The 22,252-nt window shown below is 47.3% G+C and overlaps 1 protein-coding gene across 2 annotated transcripts in view; it reads left to right on the top strand.

The window, feature by feature from the left end:
• The first annotated feature begins 626 nt into the window (after nt 1-626).
• Nucleotides 627-22,252, top strand: part of GAREM1 (GRB2 associated regulator of MAPK1 subtype 1) — a 929,300-nt gene continuing 907,674 nt past the window's right edge. Inside the window, exon 1 of one of the 2 annotated variants that reach the window (XM_069620979.1) lies at nt 627-1,243. In XM_069620979.1, coding sequence (XP_069477080.1) covers nt 1,129-1,243 — 115 coding nt within the window. In that variant the 5' untranslated portion in view covers nt 627-1,128. The remainder of the gene's footprint in view (nt 1,244-22,252) is intronic. The other variant, XM_069620978.1, reaches the window with a different exon arrangement.

The raw sequence follows: 22,252 nt of genomic DNA, 5'->3' as shown, positions 1-22,252 counted from the left end.
GCAGGATGGACAGGCGGGTTGTGGCAACCTAATATAAGACAAAGACTCCGAATGAGCCATTGCTAAACCGGAAAGGGCTTCGCCCATTCTAGACAGCGCCTCCTGGGAGCCTAAACGGCGGGGGTGTCTGGCGGTAGCAATTGGGGCTCAACTTCCCCCCAACAAACGGCGCTCCCCCAGTCCGCAAAGACCTGCATGGGCAGGCGGTTTCTCAGACTTGAGGGCCTTGGGGGAGTTGTGCCTGCAATCAATATGGAGGAAAAACGGGGAAGCAGGACGAGGAGCAGTCGCCACACCTGTTGGAATTAAATTTTTACCTGTTTGCAGTGGTCATGTATATGTAAAAAATAAATCTGCAGCCTTGTTATGCCAAACCAAAGGAAATGTCTCATGCAACACCTTACTGGAGGGGAAACGAAGGGGCTGACAGAATGTGTGAGGTTGGATACAAACGGCATAGCTATTGGACAAAGGCCCAGGTTATAACAGTGCAACTTTTTCCCACAGTATGGAACGCATGGGTACTGCTTAATATTAGAAGGCACTTCGCACGTTGGTTCCAATCAGCATGTATGGAACGCATGGGTGCTGCTTAATATTAGAAGGCACTTCGCACGTTGGTTCCAATCAGCATGTGTGGCCCCTAAACAGCTGGAAAACACCGGCACCCGGAGCACAGGACAGGTTGCTAAGGGTTTTCAGAGGGCAGGCTTCGGGACGCTCTCGGAGAGGCACCTTCCCTTCCCCTGCGGCCCAAGAGGAGCCCGAGCCGGGCGGGGGAGGAGGAAGGCTGCCCCGGCCCTGGCCCCTTCCTGGCTGCTCCAGCTTCTCCCGGGGCCGGGAGGCGGTCTCCGGGCCGTGCGCAGGCGTCTCCCTGCCTCTGCCTCCGCCGCTGTGATTAGTCAGTTCTGGCAGGCGCTGCTATGGCGTTTCCTACCAGAGCCCAGCTCAGCAGCAGGGCACCAGCTCGGGCACCGGCCGGCGACAGAGGCGGGCACTGCGGGGCGCACGGGGGCTTCCGTGGAGCGGCCGCGCTCTGACCCGGCAGCAGCAGCAGCGACAGCATGCCCCACCGCGGCTAAACAGCGGAGCCCTTGCCCCCGCGCCCTGCCGATCCCAGCCCGGAGCATGGAGCCCACCACCGCGCCCCCGCTCAAGGAGGTGCACTGGAGCACGGCGCCCCTGCCTCTGGACCAGCTTGTCAGCTCCTACCGGCTGCCCCAGGTCGTGCGGCTGGACAGCGGTGAGTGAGGGAGCGGGGAACTGCAGGGATCCGGGGGGCAGGCAGGCAGGCACACACACGGGAGCCAGCACGGCTGTGACAGGCGGTGCGTGCAGCCGCGGCCGGGCTGCAGTTTGACAGCCACGGAGCATGTGCAGCAGAAAACTGCCAACTGCTCAGCTCCTGCCGTCAAGTGGCATCGGGGGCAACTGTAGCCGAGTACTTTCACATGGTTCGGCTTGCATGCACGTTTGCTAAACACTAATACAGAAGTACGTGCTGTAGCTTGCATGCCAACACTGGGGGCATCCAGGAGGGGGGTTTGCCACCACAAGGCGGGCGGAGCGACTCTATTGGTGAACATCAGGGCCATGAACCTTTTGCAAGGGAGAAAGTAAACAACGGTATAGACTTGTTTTTCTTTCATTATTTATAAGTGAAGATTATCGCTCATAGGCAGGGCACGTCCACATGGTAAAGAGACGTTGTGTCGCCCGGTGGCTGCTTGGTTTTGGGAACACACGTGGCCTGTCATCTGTCAAGGGACGGCTGCACTGGCCCCGAGGAGTAATACCTCCCCACTCAAGTTTTGGGGAATGTGAGACTGATCTTGCGGAGCAGTCCGATGTGTTTCAGCATAGGTTTGGCAAAACTCGAGTTCCGCATGCTAGAAGGGACACGTGTGTGTGTGTGTGATATTGAACTCTAATATACCACGAAGATGGTGTACTTCACTTTGAAGTCGCCTGCCCACAACATACAAAGTTATTTCCCACACACTGGCACGGTAACTGACATATGTATGTGTGTGTGTGTGTGTGTGTATTATGTATGCTCTGGCTTTTATGTAGCGCGGGCTTAGCTGGGACGCAACCTCGCAAGAAGACGATAGAGTACCAGGGCTCAGTAGTGAGGCGCGGGGTGTGGGGAGAGCGGATACCCAGGGTGGGCCCAGTTGGGGCTGCTCTCTGGAGATGTCTTCAGCGGGGTGAGTGGGGGGGTTTCGGGTTTCTTGATCGTGTGTGAGGCTGTAGAAATCCCGCTTCATGCTGGGCTCGCTTTCCAGTCTGGCCATGCCCATGCTTCTAGTTTGCTCTGTTTTCAGTGGGTCGTTTTTTAGCTCCTCCATCAATGCAGAAACGACGGCCCAAAGCATGCATTTGCTTTGGTAGCCGGATACTCGTGCCCTGCTCAGCCCATATGAGGAAGTACTACCAGGTGGCCCTGCGTGAGCAGGCGTGCTTGTAGCGCCTAAAAGGCTATATGTATCCCAGATAGAACAATGCACGCTTGCATTTGGCGTGTTCCTGAAACAAGCACTATATTCCACAAGGCATTCAAATAGGATATGTAGTGTTTGAGCTTTCGGCGACCACGTGGGTCACTTTGACTGATGCGAGCATCCGCCAAAGCGCCCTGTGTGACCTCGACACACAATGCAGCGTTTGTGTTGCTAGCAAAGTCTCCACTTGCTGCAGCGAATGGACGGTGAAGTTCTTCACTACTTTATGTGGGGCTAGGTTTCCCTTACTTTTCCATATTAACTTAAACATTTTTGTTGTGTAGCAAACAATCTGTTTACGAATTCAGTTCTTGGCCAGAAGGCAATGTTGTATTAACGAGCAACGGATAATGTGTTCCTTAAGTGGTTGTTTTTCGGAAATGCAAATCTGCTGGCAGTCCCTGGTCGATCAATACAAGCCAAGGAAAGGGAATTTAGCACAAAAAGCATTTCGAGGTCAGAAAGGACACATCTCCTATTAATGATGCATGTGTGACTCGGGTGGGGACTGCGTGCTGGAAGTGGCGTTTTTCTTCGCTTCTGCGCGCGCATTGGTGCACTTCCGCGTAGCGCCCCTGGGCCGCGCATCCCTGGCAGATACGCGTTCTAGCCTCAAGTCGCTGGCCGAGTTGGCGCTGTTCTGCATTGCAGGTCTGCTCTCCGAAATATACTGCTTTCTGCAGAACGTTGCAGATGGCCAGTTCTCCAAAGATGGGGGGCCGGGGGGCAGACGCGTCCCCGGTGACTCTGTGGGTATCCTGTCAGCGGCGGCGCCAGGTGCTCCAGCGCTGTGGACGGGTCACGTGGTGTGGCGTTATGAGCGAGTGGGCCCCCAGAGGAATCCTGCTTGAGATGAGTGGTGGAATGCAAGCATGTCACCCCTCCCCTCTGTTGTAGGCGGTTCAAAAGAAGACCGTTCACAATAGCAACATCGAGCGAGAGAATAATTCATCCGAACTTTCTCTTTATTGGAGCATTCATGCGCGGTTCCTCCACCCACACATCAATGCGCACACACGCGCGTCCACCGACTCCGCTCCCCACCCAGACAACTATTGATTACGTGAATAGGAAGTACGTTTCACAATTTATCCGACTGTATTTGTGCGGTAATGTGTTGGTGGCAGCCATAGCAAGTCTAAAGGATGAGTATTAATTGTTATATTTTCATAAACGCCCCGGGTCCCCTTGGTGAGCAGGCTCCAGCCCCTGAAGACTCGGAAACACGTCTGCTCATTAAGGGTTCCCGCGGCATCTGCCGAGCACGGGTGGCCCCTTTATTAACTGCATCGTACATGCGTACACCTCACATGACTCCGTAACATCCCTCCTTTTTCATAACAAACAGTATGTAAACTAAAACGGGGCCCAACGTGGGCAATTACTGTCCCCTCTGGTCCTCAGGGATTCGGGTCCAGAATGTAATCCTTGACGCCGGGGGTAGCGTCCTTTCTCTCGGCCAACGTCATGGGGAGGTTCCTCTGGTACAGGGTCTCTGGTGTCTGCCTTGAACCCCAGTTCGGTCCCGGCGGTAGGTGTAGGGGACCCACACTCGGGAGGTTCCTCAGGGGTATCGCAGGTGGCGACCTTCTTAAAGAAACAAGAGTTCCTCGTGATTGTCCCCCTTCTGTCGGGCACCATCACCATTGACCCGTTGACATGAGTCACGCCCATGGGGGTGGGCTCATAGTTGAGGGATGATAACATACCCTCTGGGTGCTGGTTTCCGCACGAGGACGGTGTCTCCTACTTCAATGCTTGCTGGCTTGAGATGTCTCTGGGTGTTTTCATGCTCATTGCGCACTCGCCCGTTCTTCCAGGGTCTTTTGGTCTTCAATGACCCCATGAGGTCGTCCCTCAGTTATCGGGTATCAAGCTTCTCGGGCACGGTTGAACAAGGCCTCCGCTGGGGCCACCCCTGTGGACTGATGGGGTGTAGATTGATACTCGCAGAGGAATTGGTACAGATTTCTTTTCAATTCCACCCCCTTGGCCCTGCGTGATCCGTGACACCTCATTGAGAGTCCACATGAAGCGTTCCACCGCTCTTGGCCAGCTGGGAGTTACCTTCCTGTGCGTGACCCAGCATTAGTCCATGAAGGTGGCAAACTGGCGGCCATGAAATGGGGGACTGTTGTCCGAACACAACTCCCGGGGAAAACCATGGGTTGCAAAGATCTTGTCCATTGCTTGGATGGTCTGGTCACTTGACGTGGACTCTACCAGCTCCACCTCTGGGTAGCGGGACCAGCTCAGTGGGTTGAGCGCTTGCTGCTGCAATCTGAGCGTGATCTGCTTGTCGCTTTTTCGAATCCCGGCAAGGCCAACTCAGCCTTTCATCCTTCCGAGGTCAATAAATGAGTACCAATTTCAGCTGGGTGATATTGTATGTAAATATGTGCTCTGTAAAGCGCTTTGGATTAAGGCACTATATAAATAACACATCATTATTATTACATGCCTCTTCCTGTGGATCCAAAGTCTGCATGTACGGTACCCCATAGACTCGATGCATGGTTCTTTGACCACCGGCGCGGCTGCTTGACACCAGAGGCAACGGTGGATATACTCGTCAACACTCCTCTCGAGGTCGGGAACCAGACCTTGGCTCTCAGTCGTGCTTTTGTCTTGGCCATGCCCTGATGGCCACTGTTTGCAAGCTTGAACACCATCTCCACCAGTTCTTTCGGGATCACAATCTGCCTCCCCCTCAATAGCAGGCCCTTGTTGGATACCAACAGTTCGTGATGTACGCACCACAGTGACTGTAGGTCATGTTGGGTGTCCTTTTCCCTTCCGGGACATGTCCGCCAGCACCGATTTCCAGTCCCTGCTGCCTATGGTGGTTCCGAATAGCTGAAAGTGCGCATCGGCCTTTGAGGCTTCGGCCACTTCCTCCAGTGTTAGAGCTATCAGCATAGCTGCTTCCACCACATGCCGAATGACCTTGTCCGAGTCCCCTCCTGATTGACTTGCCTGTGAGCTGCTGCCCCGGGGATGGCAGGACAGGTAGTCTTCCGGGTTGTGTGTGCCCGGCCTGTACTGCAGCTTTATGCCATATTCCATCAGGGTGAGCATCCACCTCTCAATCCTCGGTGGTGGTTTGGAGGATGCCACTGTTATGATGGGGATCAGGGGCTTGTGGTCCTTGATGACTGAGACAGGTTTGCCTAAGATATAAATTCGAATGTGCTTGCAGCCCCACAGTATGGCCAGCACTTCCCTTTCACTTTGAGAATACCTTTGCTCAGTGTCCGTTAGAGCTTTACTGGTGTATGCGATGGGCCGCATCTGTCCTTGGAGATCGGGTTGGAGCAACACTGCACCAAGTCAGACAGGGCTGGTGTCCACGACTAGCTCGGATGCCTTCTTTGGGTCTAAAAAGTCCATGGTCTCATCAGGAGTCGATAATACTTTGGCACCCTGTAGCTCCCCCACCATGTCATCTAGCGTTGGTGTCAGGTGGCGTTCCCTCTTAATGGCTATGTTGGGTAGCCTCATGTCTACGTCTACGCAAATGGGTACAGCCATGGGCTGCTTGGGTTTTGTTGCCACGATGATGGGAGACACCCATGGAGTAGGCCCCTCGACCCTCTCATTAATGTCAAGATCCACCAGGTTTTGAAGCTCTAGCTCCACCTGCGCCCGCAAATGAAAGGGTATGCGTTGGTGCGTCAACGCTGTTGGGCGCACCGACTCGTCAATGTGTAGCCGGATGGGTTCCTCTTTCAGCTGGCCAACTCCTTTGAAGAGGTCTGCAAATCGGTCAGTGACGCTTTGGATGTCTGCTTTGTACACCGAGAGTGCAAAGTGTACTATGTTTAGTGCCTCGGACGCAGCGCAACTCGGGAGCGAATGCGGGCTGACATAGGTCACAAAGAATTTCACCTTGATCAAGTGGTTGGAGTGTGTGATGGATGTTGTGAACACCCCTTGGAGTGGAAGTGGATGATCACCCCCGAATGAATATATTTTCGCCTTGGTCTCAGCCAGCACTGGTGGTCCGGGCAGTGCCTCGTAGTGTTGTGTTGCCATCACACACAGACACACCCGTATCGATTAATACAGGGGTAGGAGTTTCGCAGATGTAGACTGCACATGTGGGCTGCCTGCGTTTCTTTGACATGGAATCGATTTTTGATATGAAAAAGACTTCTTCCTCCTCCTCCGATATATAGCTCCTGTTCTACGGCGGCCACACTTTTCGGTTTGCGCTGGCCACTACTGTTGGATCTGCTCGGCCATCGCGAGATGGTTACAGGATTTGCTGCCTGGCACATTCTGGCAAAATGGCCTGCAGTCCCGCAGCGCCCACACACCATCACTTTTGCAGGGCATTCACTGGAGTGCGGCAGGTCGTACCCGCATTTCTGACATTGTTGTGGCGAGTCAGTTTTCTTTTGGGTCCATCTAGGGCGTTGGGGCCCATTGTTCGCTGTCTGCACGATGGCGTAGGCCTCCTCACTCTTCCCTGATTTGGCTGCTGCATCCATTCTGGTGGCACAGGTGTCAGCCAGTTCATAGGATCTGCCCAGCGTAAGCTCTGGTTCACGGAGTACCTGGCGCTGTAGCTTCCCCAAACTGCAGCCTTGCATGAGCTGGTTCCGGACCATACCCTCCTCATTCTCCCACTGGCATGTACTGGCTAGGTGTCGCAGTCTTCTGCAGAAATGATCTAGCGATTTATCCTCCTTCTGCTTTTCTCTGGTCATCATAAAGCGGTCAAAGTCTAGATTGGCCAGGGGTAGGAAATGTTCCTTCAGGGCATCTTTCACGGCCTGGTAGGTGATAGCCACAGAGTTAAGTGCCTCGAACCCACGATGAACCGCCAAGCCAGCAGCGTATAGCAGCGCTGCTACCTTTGCATCGTCATCAGTTTCCCCCATGTCCCTGAAGTACATTTCAAGTTTCTTGATCCATAATAGCCACTTCGGGCCCAGTTTCGACGGGGGTCCTGACATGTCAAATTCTGGCATGGGGGCCAGTGTCTCCTGCTGTCTTGGCACCATTCTGATGGGAGGTTGCGCAGGAAGCTGCACAACAGCCGGAATCGGGCCACAGGCGCTTGGGCGCCATCACCAGGATTGCTCATGGCTGTGGACCGCACAGGCACCTCTCGCTCCTTGGAGGCTGCATATCCACAGCGGTGACTGACTTCCCAGGCTGTCGAATGGGTGGTGCAGGAGTGTCTTGTAAGGCACAGTATGGGGAGTGCCCTCCTAGGCGTGACTGTCGATGAAAAGGGCATGAAATAAAATAAAATTACCTGTACCAGGATAGATGAGTGTCCCCTTCACAGTGTCTGCCCACGTGCACTTGTAAAGGATGAAGATGCTAGCACGAGAACCTGTATTCCTCTGCTCTTGGTATCGTGGGTCTACCAATCAACAAATGTCCATTTCCATTTTTTTTCCTTCAAATTTGCCTGTAAAGGCTACAAAATCGTACACAACTGCGCACAAGCACTCTGTGAGGGGCCGCAACTGTCAGGTAGACAAAATGGCGGTCAAACGTGCATCGTGCGGGTAACACATCTAGTGGGCGCTGAGGAAATGCTCCCAAATACACTCTAGGATGCAGATGGTTTCTCTCCCACTCAGCGGCATCCTTGTCGCCAATGTTATATTTTCATACATGCCCCCGGGTCCCCTTGGTGAGCAGGCCACAGCCCCCGTACCTGAAGTAAGACGTCTGCTCATTATGGGTTCCTGGTGGCATCATCATTATTAACTGCGATGCTAACGCACGCGTACACTTCCCATGACTCCGTAACATTAATGCCCATTCAGGGTGCATGGCATCCATACCTGTAAAATACACATAAACGCAAAATCGTAAGTTCTCATTGGGGATTGGGAGGAGGCTTATTTTAAAGGGGAGATGCTAAGGTTGAGTGCCTCACAGATTAACTATTTTACCTCCAAACATTATTGGACCAGTCCAGCGGTCAACTTTCTGTGTACCAACATGTTTGAATGGGACTTTTTGCATGCGCAGGTCTTCCAGAACCATAGTATAATAACTTCAAATCTTGCAACGTTTTAAGGGTTAATTTGCTGGGGGTGAACCGGGGTACATTTTGTATGCCTTTCCTGCTTGTCAACTTTAAAATACACTTTGCCAGTTAGGAGTGGAGCTGTGGGGAGGTTTTCTGGAGGCAATTTAAAACATATGAAGGCTGCTAAGGCAGGGACGTCATTTCCCCAAGATGCCAGGGGTATTGGAAGTGACATCACATGACCCTTGACCTCTGACATCACAGGAAGTAAGGTCATTTGACCCCACCCCAAAATGACATCACGGGAAGCGATGGGACACAACCATTTACCCCTTGAGAAAACAGAATGTGGCGTCACATAGCATTGTTTCTAAGTACACTATGAAAAACGTTGTTACAATATTACTGTAACCATGTGATAAACATTTTATACAAGAATGGATCACCATATGTATCGGCAGAAAAATCATGTTATAACTGCAACTTGCGGAAAAGCAAAATGCAAAGTCTGGGATGCTTAGTCTACCCTAAACACTTTTTGGAGGATTTTGTCTGCATTGTGAATTTGAGGTGTTTAAGAACTGACTAAATCAGTGACTCACCCCCTGAAGTGTGCCTGAAATAAACATTAAATGAGTCTAGCATTATTGTATGAAATTCCAGCAAGACGAATACCTCAGATAGCCACATGGCATTGGCCACAGCTCAGGAGCTGCAATTAGTTTAAAAAGAATAAAACAAAATAAAAAAACACAAGGTTTTCAAAAAAATAATGTTTAGGGGTAGCAATGAAGACCACAGGGGTAGCAAGGGAGACCTAAGGGGTCACCAGGGAGACCCCTGGCAACCCCTAAACGACATCCCTATGGCTGTGTTATATTTGTTTGTGTGTAATAAACCAAAGTTTCAGAGCGCTCCATAAAATAATTGACTGTAATTGATCCGTTTTGTAAAGTAAGAGGTAGGAGCATTGTGCGATTTACACAATCAACACTCTTAAACAATCATTGTATTATTTGTCAATGTAAATATAATGTATTATAATTTCTAATCTGATTATGTTTCATATACGTTTGGATAAGACCTTATTTAGAACAACTCTGACTGATTTTGTGTGATTCTACACAGAAGGGGTCCATTCATTTTTTCGAAGCCGAGGAGCCCACTGTCTGTGTTTTTGGATGTCCAGTTTTCCACCCTCAGTTTCTGTGCAAGTTGACTGAATAAAGGATTTGGGTGTCTTTGTCAAGCATTTTGCTTACACTCTGTTATGTGCACGTTGCGCGAAGGACAAAGTTTCCCGATAACATGCAGCTTGGTGCAGAATAAATGCTGATTGAGGGTATTACTGTTCCCAAAAACTAGATTTGTAGTGCTCTTCTGAACATCAGATGGTTTGGTTGGGTTGGGATGGCCAGCAGGAACTATTATTTAACTTTGATGCCATAACCAAGAAACCTTCACGTTCAATCCTACTCTTTCTAAAGGCTGGAATGATCAGCCTGGCGTACTTAGCAGAACAAAGTCCTTCTGGGAGCATATCTCGTTCGTTTTGGAATTGTACATTGCTTTGTGGACCATGCAGAAAGATTTACATTGAACTCGTTTTGCTGCACGCAGCGTATTGGGAGACGTGAGGACCGGGTAGCGGTGTGTATCAAAATGGGCTGTGGCATTGCAGTGTGTGTCAAAATGGGCTGTGGCATTGACTTCTTCGATAAAATGTACTTTGACTATCCAGTCTTGAGTATGCAGTGGTATTTGAGAGATTTTTGTAGTGGAAGGTAAGAACAGTATCAGGTATTTTAGTTGTCATTGCAGAAAGAAACCAGACCTGTATACTGAAGAAATGTGTGATTCAGAAGAGAATTTGGCATCCCTCTCTAAGCCTAGGTATTGGGACAATGCTCAAGGACGCCGGGCAAGGGCCATGCATTTGGCCAGTTGGTTGAGTTCCTGCTATTCTCTTGACCTGTGTAATCAGATTCCATATTGCTGGACCTGTGTAATCAGATTCCATATTGCTGGGGCGGTCGAGCTTTCTGAAACATTTGGACATCCTCGCCAGGATTAGTCATGCCTTGGGGCCAGATGGCATCTTGAAGATATAGACTGAAAGGGGCAGATCATTTTGGTCCCCCAGTTACCCTGAATTCGTGTTTTGGAGATGAATTAATGAGGGATTGTATCTGATTGGAAATATATGATTTTGTCTATTTCATGACTGGACCCCAGGTGACAAAGGAAGGTGAGGTGGGAAACCAATTGGCGTGCTCCCAAGCTTTGAGGGAACCCGTCTCATAGTGTTCCTTCTGTCTCTGCTCCTGTTTCACTACGGAGAATTTACGCTTGCCGTGCCTGCCTGCAAGCTTTGGGCAAGAGGGCACAAAAGCACACCAGACTCCCTTAAGTGGAAAAAGTCACTGTAATGGGATGGGCCACGCTTACAAACATTTGCTAACCTGGCTCCTTGTCCTTACAGACTAAACCAAATGAGTTAAACACAAATACCCAGCCGCCTTTAGTCCCCGATCGCTAATCCCTCCATTAAGCAATCCGGCCCTCTTTCCCTCCCTAAAATATTTTTAACTTTCCCGCCCTCCTCTCACTGTGCTGTCGCACCGTCCTTCTACCAGCTCCCCCTACCTGATTTGTTGTAACAACGCATCATTCTCTACAGCAGCACTGGCAGAGTGTCCATCAGATGTGTTCCAGCAGCTCATCGCCCCCTTTATCGGCAAGCAGGTTACTTTCACTGACTGACACATTCATTCTGAATGCCGCAGGGATTGACGCAAACCATGACTTTCCAAGTTTCCAGAAGTTGTCCTCTTCGCTAGTCTTGCAATTGCTTCCAGTGTACGGCTACGGGAGATGCTCATCAAGGAGTAAGTGATGTGGCTAAGATTACAAATGGGGGCACATCCTAAATTTGCTTCGGAGAGGGAACTCTTTTTATCTGGGCTTTTGTGTACGTTTTGTAGATCCCCCAGAGAGGAGGTATTTTCTCTGGCAGTTGGTAGTGTACATTGACCTCTTACCAAACGGTGCATGCTGAACTGGCCTGCTGTTTAATCCCAGTCCAGTTTATTGTTATCCTCTACAATTAATTAAAAAAATATATTATTCTTTTTTTTTATGGAAACCGTTGGAAGAACTGAGAGCCCTCCCTTTCCGCCCACCCTGCCCCTGTGCCTTCCGGCTCCCTCCCCTGTCGGGTGACACACGTCATGGCTTCACGACACTACACCAGGAGTGAGACCTTAAATCGGCTTCCATTAAGAAACCTTCACAGTGAATTGTTCCCTTTCCTGTTCTCAAAACTTATGATTTCGGCCGCAGGACTCTGTTACAAAGTATCAATGTTGTATTTTATTGTATTCATTGTCTATTCAGGATTTCACTTCTCACTAAAATATTAGCCTTGACCACAGTCAACATGTTCCTCAACTCTGAGCGGCGCTATTGCTTTTAAGATTAGAAGAATGTGTTTTATTGTGTATAAGTTTAAAGTTGAGACTTTATAACACCAGTTGCGCAGCCCGCCGGGGCACAGTCCATTCATGTGTTCTTCTCTGGGGGGTTACACCTTCTGGTTGGAGAAATTCACTGCACACAAGCAAGGGATGGCCTTGCTTTAACGATATGATCCCGCACTCTCGGCATCATGTACCTGGTCTCAAATGATCTCTTTTGCTGTGTTATCTATGCTGACCTTACCGTTGTCTATTTTATTATTAATTTAGGCTATTAGGCGGCGCTGAAAGCGCTACCTTAAGCCAAAACTATTGTCATTAAAATAAGAGTTTAAACGTAAAGAGCTTCAAATATGGGTTTTGAATGAGGGTCTGTAATGCTTTTCCAATGAAGATCATAGAACATATATGAGATCAGGAAATTGTAGGACTCTACAAAGTTAAAAAATCCAAGGTGTATACTTCCGATATGATGGGAAAACAAATAGTGCAGATTTAATATGAGAATCAAATTTATATCAATGAATATTAAAACTCGGTGGTTATCACACAATGTATCTAAATAATCACAGAAGACAAACTCAATGCAACCATTTTGACTCAAATTGAAAAACCAACAAATGCATGTCTCAAATGTAATGCCCAAAGGTCAATACATAAGCCCTTGTCATATTACAGTGGCTAACGCTGGACATGTTTCAGTTCAAAAGGCTATTAATCGGTGAACCTTCCTCAGCAGCTGATGAATTGGGTCACACTTTGTCGGAGAGTTTCAACCAAGATAACCCATATGTATATATATATATATATATATATATATATATATATATATATATATATATATATTAATATATATATATATATATATATGCTTTTAAATCGAAGCTTATATCTTTCACACCTCGGATTTCTTGCATTGTGGAGTACCAACACAAGAGGCAAAAGGTAGCGATTAGTGCTACTGGTCTTGTATTTGGAGGGAGGGGGGGTGGTAAATGTAAGCCCTCTCAGTTACACCCAGAGGCGGTAAAGTAAATAATACCAGTGGTAGCGTTTCCGTCAATTGCACAGCTGCCTTCTACTTTTAATGAAAGTGCATCTGTGAAGACCCCAAGAGGCGATGCTTCAGAACTCGTACATGCTTCCTAGATCATGCTGCAACAGAAGCCAATTTAGAGAAGCACTGCAAGGACTGTTCCTCTATCTCAACAGAGTAATATTTACCTAAGGCTGGACATTCATCTGTGTAGATAGAGATCCCCCACCAGGAGAACCCTCTCCTGTCAGGGATCACAAGGGCGGCGGTGGGACAAGTCCAGTCTCTAGCCAGAACACTTGCATTGGAGCACACATGGGGAGGAGTGACCTATGCGGAGGGACAGAGTTTGCATTGGAGTAAAGATGGCCACAAAAGGCCAAACTGTTGGCATTGCCAATGTTTGTTTGTTTTGTTTTTATGCTTGCATCCAAAAAATGAAAAACGCGCGTGCGTATTTTATTTTTTTACATTTTTTTTAAGTTGGAAAATGTGGTGCTTTGCCCAACCTGTCCTCCCCTTTAAGACGCCAGCAATTTTGGATTTATGAGCCCTACGTCACCAGTGTCCTCCAGGCATGAGCGTGATCTGCTCATTTCTAACATGGAGGCCTTCGGAACACCGCCACTGAAATGCTTTACGTTCCATTGCAAGAGAGACTATTGTGCACATCTTGTCTCTTTCTTTTTGAAATCGTTGCAATCAATTCCTGGAGGTCTCGGGGAAGTGCTTCTGCTCGCTGGAAGTTCTCCAGTGTAAATATTGTAGTGCTCCATTTTTCAAAAGTGCCTATTCGCATCACTCTTTAGTCCAGAGCTGTCCTGTGTATGTATTTGATGGCAAAACAATGGTACATATTCCCCAGCAATCTATCGGATGGCTTAAAGCACCCCTACACCCGAAGTTCCTTTTTACATTTATTTATTTAAAATGTTTGTCTCGGTTTATCTCTTTTCCCAATTTACTCTCTGTCCCAGATTGATTTCGCCCACACGCCGCGTTTTTTTGGGATTTCAAAACTTGCCCTTTTTGTTCCACCCACTGTCAGCAACTGTTTGTGCTGAGGGCTTCCCCCAGAGCTTCTCCTGCTGTCACGTAAGCACACACCATAATATTTAAATTTAACAGCAGCAGCACCATTGAAGGGACTTGAAATGCCAATTTCTCTCAATGAGTCCACCAGTACAATGCACCCTGACCCCCAGGTGACCACAGGAAGACGAACAATACCCTTTGCATCCAGTTTATGACCTTCCATTCACACAGGCAGAAGCGTTGCTGAGGGGGCTATAGCCCCGGGTCTTTTGATTGTAGCCCTGGATAGATGCTTAGTAGCCACAATCAAAAGGCTAGCTGGCCCCGAATCCAGACAGTCCAGACATTAACCTAGCCCCTGATCTTTTCCAGACATAAAACCGCTGCACGCAGGTTCTGACTTTCCATGCTGCTGGCCATGTGCAGTTCTGGAAAAAGCAAAGGCCCTTCCGGGTTCGTTGTTGTATTCTGTGCCCTGCTTTTCCACTCCCCTCGTTCGTGTAAGTGCTCTGCTACCTACAAGCCGGGAGGCCCACGCTTTAACATGCAAAGAGACGCTGTGCTCAGTTACCTGCTGCTTCTCTTCGAGCTGCAGGGCTGCACCTGGTCCCCTTTCTCGGGTTTCTTATAGTGTTGAAAGGATCCTGGACGAAAGCAGACTCCCTAATCCAGTTTACTAAACTGGAGTGCAGCGCACAAGAAAGGGGCATCTTAAGAAGGCACTGGGTAGAGTGGATCCTGCATGCTTAGCTAGAGTTAACGCAACACTGACCCTCACTTCACCCCGATTATAGCATATTCCAACCAAGGAATAGAGCGTACACAGAGCAAACTCTGCGTCTATTGTAGCAAGATCTATGCCTTTCCCAAGGGTATACGTCTTCTTAATTCTGTTTAATATCTTTGCTCACCCCCACTAAGCACGTCTACGTTTCACTACCACAGCCACGAGTCGGTGTGAATATAAATTAGGTGCCTAGGGTGACACAAAGCATCAGTTGTAAACGCAAGATTATTACACTCGCTCACACCTGTCTTGCACATTTCTGGCCAGGTGAACTCCTATTAGAGCAGTTGTCTTTAAACTGGGAAGGCTGCCCCCTTTTCTCCCCAGAGGGGGACCTGAAAAATGTCCGGAGGTGGGGGGACTGGGGATTAAGATTGCTGTTTTTAATAGAAAATATAAGAAGTAGACTTTCTACTTCTATTTTGAAGAGCCTGGGCACCCCTCCTCCCATCCCCCGTAGACATCCTTTGGGCCCCATAGGGGGTCCAAATCCTGGTGGCAAGGCCCAGAAACAATATTTGTACTCATGGTGGGCGAGAGGGGGCGGGGGGGATGGGCGTTTGATATGAAAACGTTTGAATACCACTGTATTAGAGGGGCAGTTTAGAAGGTTTCTGAAATTACATAGGATAACACATATGAATTGGGTCCAGAGGCATGAAGGTTGGAACTTCAACCTAAATTTGCTTTTATCCAAAATAACACATTAAAACCTTGCCAGGAGTTGGACCAAAGAAAAATACTAATGGGTGCCTAGTGTAAGTCGGTTTCGGGCTTATGTACCAAGATGTCCATAATTGATCTTGGGTATTACCTTTTTTTCTTTCAAGATGTGTCATGGTCATCTTCGACCACTTGAAGTGATTGGGACTCGGGCAATGACTATGATTTTTAGATCTGATGTCATTAATACCAGATTGCCAAATGATCGCCCTGTAGCATTGTGTTCCAGGGCCTGAAATTGCGAGCAAGATTGTCTCCCCTTTACAGAAATCTTGGCCTGTTTATAGAAGGCAAGGAGGGCTTTCTCCAAGCCTTCATAGATTTGAAGTAAGATCCCCCAAATCGCAGCCATTGGGCATTGGTTTCAAGTGTGCCCTGTCATGCTGAATGACCTTCTGAAGGTCAGACCTTGCCACTTACTAAACCATGTATGCAAACCTCTAGCTGCCTGACTGCTTTGCCATCGCTGCGTCGTCCTCATAGGTTGAGTACAGGAGAAGCTCTTGTGCCACTGGCAGCAAATGCTTTGGACCGGTACTGGGACACTTGCAGGACACAGTGCAGCTTTGCTTGGAACACGCTTCAGAAGGTGGCAGCAGCAAACATCCACTTCATTGGTACTTATCTAATCCATGTTCAAGGCGTGTAAAAGGCTGTGTCGAACCAATGATATTCACAAATGTGATTCTGCTGGTGTTCCATTATCCCACTGAGCTTTATTCGTTATTTTTCAAGATTAAAGTTACACAAGTGGGATTTCCAGTTTATTTTTATTTTTTACACAAGTGGGATTTCCAGTTTATTTTTATTTTTTTATTTTTTAGTTGGTGAAATAGAAAAACGTGTTTTATTTCCAAATCTGGCATAGGAGGCTGATTTTTGTTATTTTGTTTTTCCTTCTTTTTTTTTCTTCTTTTGTTCTGGTTTATAATTGCCACAAGCAGGTCTGTTTTCTAACCTTTATTAAGTCATGTTATCATATTTATTAGATTTTTACAAGATGCTGCTACTGTAATTCGCGTTCACAGATAATAAAATGTCGTTGTGTGGATTGATCAAATCCCGCCTTGTCAAACATCGCTAACCATCCTCGTGGCAATATACCCGCGCAAATACCAAGCTAACATGTCTCAGTATGAGCCTGGGCACGGATGTAGGAAAGATGCTGCTCTGCATTTTAAGGCGGTTTGGCATCGGTCATGTTAAATGAGCTTCTGTGTGGGTGAGGTTTCCTGTTGTCTGTAGACCTGGTTAGTGTGATGAGTTTGAGTGCAATTGCCTGGACCCTAATTTTCATATAAGTGTAATATGAGGCTTTCTAGAGAGTCCTTGTCTGTACATTTGTTTATAAAATCGGGGATTTCTGCCATGTAATATACTTTACTAAAGCAAATTACGCAAACTCGATGCCACATGCTTGCAAACTAAATGTTGGTGGAGATAAATATGTTTGAAAATCATTTAGGTGCAGCCTAGCACAAGAGGATAATAGCTCCCCCGTGCCCTTTACACCAGTGACAGGCCTTGCACTGGCCCGAGGAAAGCGGCTCCACCCATCCAGCACACTCTGTTCCCACCATCAGAGGCCCAGAGAATTGAGCGGGTGTGTCATGTGGTGGAGGGAGGTGGAACCACGTCCATGTGGTCCACCCCTGGTTTAAAAAGGAAACGTATGAGGGAAGAAGAGGCTTTTGGGTGTCGGGTCCCATGCACGTTCAAATCGGTTACATGGCTGGTAGTCCCTAAGATACTATTTATTTTTGAGGAGCAGCAGGCCGGGCATTGTAAGGTAAAGGCCGGCAGCAAGCCATTGCATGCAGTGGACAGTTTAGCACAGTTGTAACATCCTCCCTTCTCAACTGCCTCTCAAGCTCCCAAACACAATGACCGAGAAGTGGTCACAACCACCACACCATGCCCTCCTCACCAACACACAAGCCAGCCAATCCCGCAAAGCCTTTATGTACCTGACCTTCTCTCATCCCGCACTGTGTGTGCTTACTGTCTTGCTCAAACATCGACACAAGCCCACCTGAACAAACTACTTCTATTCCCCTGACTTCCCAAAAGAAAAGAAGATGCTTGGCACATTAAAAGTACTGCACCCTTTCATCTACCCCCTCGCAAGCATGCCAGTCCCACACCTCTTGGCAAATTCTTTGCTCCTCAAAATGACCAACTACTCACAAATTGGTTGCTTCTGGAGGGAGGAAGGGAGGGATGAAAGAAGGGAGGGAGGGAGAAAACGCACACGCACACATACGATGAATCGCAGGTTTGTAGTGCTGAGAAATGTGGAATGGGATCTCCAAATCCTTCCTGACCTACCCAAAACGTTGTGCCTAGATGGGTATGGATGTAGTGATGTGGCCAAAACCCATCACACCTCAATTCTTGTGCAAGGCGGCCACATTTAGATGCATACAGATATGTACATATACACAGTTCTGTAAAAATGGCTCAACATGTTTCTGTCCCTACTGCTAATAAATGCCAGATGTTCCTCAGGGGCATGAAGTAATATGCGGCACGTGATTCAATAATCCTATTCACATAATTATATTAATACTCTTCACTGGATTTTCATCAGGATATTTTTCCTTTAATCTTGAACCTTGAAACATCCTACTCTGCATCGCCTGACCCCTGCATAGTCTAGAATGCTAACCCGTACTAATCCAAGATGATGCACTAACTCAATACCACACCATCTTGTATCATGCCACATTTATTGTAATTATAAAACAGAAATGATTTTGTAATACATATTTCTTTGCACCTAGTTATTCATGCACATTAAAAGATACATTTGTACTGCTTTGGATCAGGTAGTAATAATAGTAGCTTCTTTCTATAGTACTACTAGTCCAAACATATCCATGGAGCCGTGTGGGAGAAAGCAGTGGACAAGCTCATATGAGCCAGTTTAATATTTTTTGGGGGGAGAATTTGTACTCCCAGTATTTTAATTTTTAGGTGTAAAAGTGGCCGATAGACCCCTATTTGTAGGGCTTATTATGGATGTGCCATCAAATTCAAACTAATATATCATTGGTCTCTCCAAACAACTACGACACTTTTCTTCAGTATCAGTCTACTCACCTGACTGGCCAGCTCAGCACCTCATCTTCTGAAAAGTCATCAACTATTCTAATATCCCCCGGAATAATCTAAAATATAAGTTCTCGACTGCAGCTATATCAATAAGCCTTTACCCTCAACATGTAACATAAACCAGACCTTTATGCTGACATGATCATATACCAGGGCATCCCTTCCACACCCGCTAGAACCATTCCCATATTTTATTGAAAACAACCACACCCATCGCTGATGCAAACTTGAAGGATTGAAAGCTCAACAATGTTAAATCATCTGGCCTTGGAATCCTCCAAAGGACAAAACGACAACTGCAATGCGGCATAGTGGCACAAAGAAAGAAGAGGGGTGCAAACTGAGTTGCTGAAGATGGCAGACTCGTTCCCATCTCTAGTCTGTGTTCAGCAAAGAAACAATCTAAAAAGCAAATGTCTAAAGTTGACTTCAGGTAACTGCTCCATGTTGCCGAACAAGACATAGGGCCTCATTATAAGCATGGTGGTCCAGGAACTATGGTACCGTAGTTCCTGGACCGTCATAATATGAGCTGTGCTTGTGGGCACCTGTCAGCCCGCCAGGTCTAGTCTGGCAGGCAGAGCGGTACCCGTGGGTGCAGCATGTCGGATGCACCGGCACCGTCGTTGCCGGTGCATCCAACGTCCCCATTCCCATTGAGCCCTATGGGGCTCAAACGGGAATATGGACTGACTGACTGACCAACAAGCACCGGCACCCGGCAATGCAGGAATTACCGGGCCTGGCAATGTCGGAATAACCTGGTAATTCCTCATTGATGAGTGCTGGAAAAATTGCTACTCCGGCGGCAGGCACGGCTATTGCCAGGGTTGTAATGAGGCCCATAGACTCACAGCTGCCGTTTGCCAGACCCTCTTCTTTCAAAGGAAAAAGGCAACACATTTGAACCGTCTTCCTTGATAAATACAATGGGCCTCATTCTGATTTACTGCGGGAGTATGAGTGCTGATAATGTCGAGTTAATCCTCACTTTTGTAGTATAGGAATCCATGGGGATTTCACTGATTTGTCATGAGCAGTAATTCTGATGCAGTACATCTGATGATTTTTGGAGGTAAAGTGAAGGATTTACCTCCAGAAACATGCTGGCGGTAAATCCTCCAATCTCAGTTCTGTAAAATTGGAAGTAATTCTGTTACCACCAAAAAAGTGACGGTAAAGGTGTTGAACCCAAAAATATAATTTACTGCCAACCTTGTAGCAAGGCCAAATGAATCAAACTGTAGCTCACTTAAAACATCTCTCCTTCCAATCCGGCAATCTTAAATCAAAAGCAGTCTCCTAGATTTCTTCCACCTATCTTTACTGAACTAAGGAATTCCGATCCCAGCTCTTCAAACGCAGCCTGCTTACCTTGTGATTTGTTGGATTGGACCGTCCTCGGGTGATGGGTAAACAAGTTCTATAACCAAAGATTTCTTTGTAATTATTTTGTCTCGATTAGCTTGAACTTGGTACAATCGTCTCTCAAAAATATCAACTCTCCAAGATCGCTTATGTGTTCCCTTTACTACAAAAGCCTAAAGTTAGTGTCCCTTCAAATTTACTGTGCCATATTCAACTGGCAGCTACTGGAGAGGTCTTTTAGCTCTTTCCTTTCTGTGGACAATTGAATGATGTGATCCCATGTATAAAAGTCCAAGCTCTTCTTCTGTTTTAATTTATTTGCTTACATTTTGATAGAATTTGTCTAATTTCTGGTGTCTCTAGTTTTAGATTATTATATTTGTCCATTATTGCATTTTGTTTTCTTTCTAATTGCCAACAGATTTAGCCTTTAATATGGAATGATTTCCTGTTTTGCCTGAATGGCATGTGTTTCGCTTAACAATTCTCCAGTGCAATTGTGTGGTGTATGCCTTCTATATATAAACTAACAATAATATCTGGATTCAATTTTAAATTGCCCATGATAACGTCAGGACATTACAAAGGGGATGCAGTAGCTACCTCTCATCCTATAATTGTGAGAGAGGCCCCTATTGTCATACTGGTTGATTCGCAAACAGCCTCTAGTACCATCCAACGCAATGTACTGATCATTCCATTGGAATATAGGGTGGTTCCCTCTATGATGGATGAGAAAGGGTACAACTTCACCTGTACAGGTCAGTCGGGCATATCCTTTTTTTAGTTTGAGATATTAAACTAATGCATTAGAGTACAAATAGGGAGAAATGGCTTACGAGTAGGCACACAAAGCTAGCAGGTGTTTGGTTATTTGCCTACCCTTTGACTGCCATGGCCATGCTAATCCCTATGGCTGTTACCACCCAGTTCCTGCCCCTTCCCGCCCAAAACACCTCCTCATGGGACCTCTTTAAGCTCCCTTTAAGCAAACCTTACCATCAAACTGTGCACTCAAAGTGCCTGCCAGCGTTTTCTCAAAGCAGTCTTCTAAGTTTAAAAAATAAATCTCTTTATTGAATTTTAAATCAAACACAATCCAACAACAATTCCCCCCCCCACGATTCCAGCCCAGTCTCTGTATACTCAGTCCAAGGTTCTCCCCCTTTGCACCTCCCCCATCAACATAACGGGTCGACCACCCCTCCACCACGTCTATTCCTGTAACGTCCAAAAGTCTCTCTCTATAAAGTGCTGCCGTCCCTCACAGAGGGACATCGGGGGATGTCTGTAGATCATGCAGAAGGATGTTCCAAACCAATCCCTTGTCCTCCGACCCATCTTTTCTACCTAGTGCTTGTACCACTCCTTGCTTCAGCGCCACCCACCTCTGCATCAGTCACCCATTGCGCCAGGATTGGGCCCCTAGGACACTTCCATGAGATTGCCAATCTGCGTTTGGCTAATAATAACAAAGGCTACCATTTTCTTTCTTTGATTCTGTCACCACCCCAAGCAAACACAACTTGGAAGAGCAATTCACATGCCCTCTCCCACCCCCCCAATCAATGCATTAATCTTTGCGATCACCCCCTGCCAGTATTCTGCTCTCGTTGGGCATGCCCAGACCATATGCCAAAAACCTACACATTGTCCACACCTCGCACTCTGGTGCGAGTGGTCTGAGTGTATCATATGTAGTATTTGGGGTGGTTAAGTACACCCGGTGCAAGATATTGAATTGACTGGTATTGCTTGAGGTTTCCCCCACATTCCTACATATTTTACGCCAAGCTGGTTCCTCAAATGTTATTCCCAAATCTCGCTCCCACTTATCCTTCTGAGAGCTAATGACTTAATCGGAGCAGTAAACCTGCTGCTGGAGTAATACAAATGTCTTAACCAGCTCTGTCTTCAGCCACTTGATTTATGAGCACTGTGCATGTCCTTCAATCGAGTCCTGTTAAAAACAAGCATTGGCAAAGCCAACAGTTGGCTTGTGTATAAATATTGGACAGTTGCCAGGCACTACTATTAGATGTCCAGGTACTCCCACCATTTGGCACTTGCTACCATTAATAGCCAGCCTTTCCCATGCCTACGCAAAAGCCCAAATTGTTGGCTTTGCCAATGCTTGTCTTAACTGTTCACTTATCTATTCAAAATGTATTATCTGTCCGATCATCTTTATAGACTTTCTTAATGAGTGAG

Source organism: Ambystoma mexicanum, chromosome 5q (genome assembly GCF_040938575.1).
Source record: "Ambystoma mexicanum isolate Mex_15411 chromosome 5q, UKY_AmexF1_1, whole genome shotgun sequence".
In the NCBI taxonomy this organism is placed as follows: Eukaryota; Metazoa; Chordata; class Amphibia; order Caudata; family Ambystomatidae; genus Ambystoma; species Ambystoma mexicanum.
This window is presented reverse-complemented; position numbering and strand designations above follow the sequence as displayed.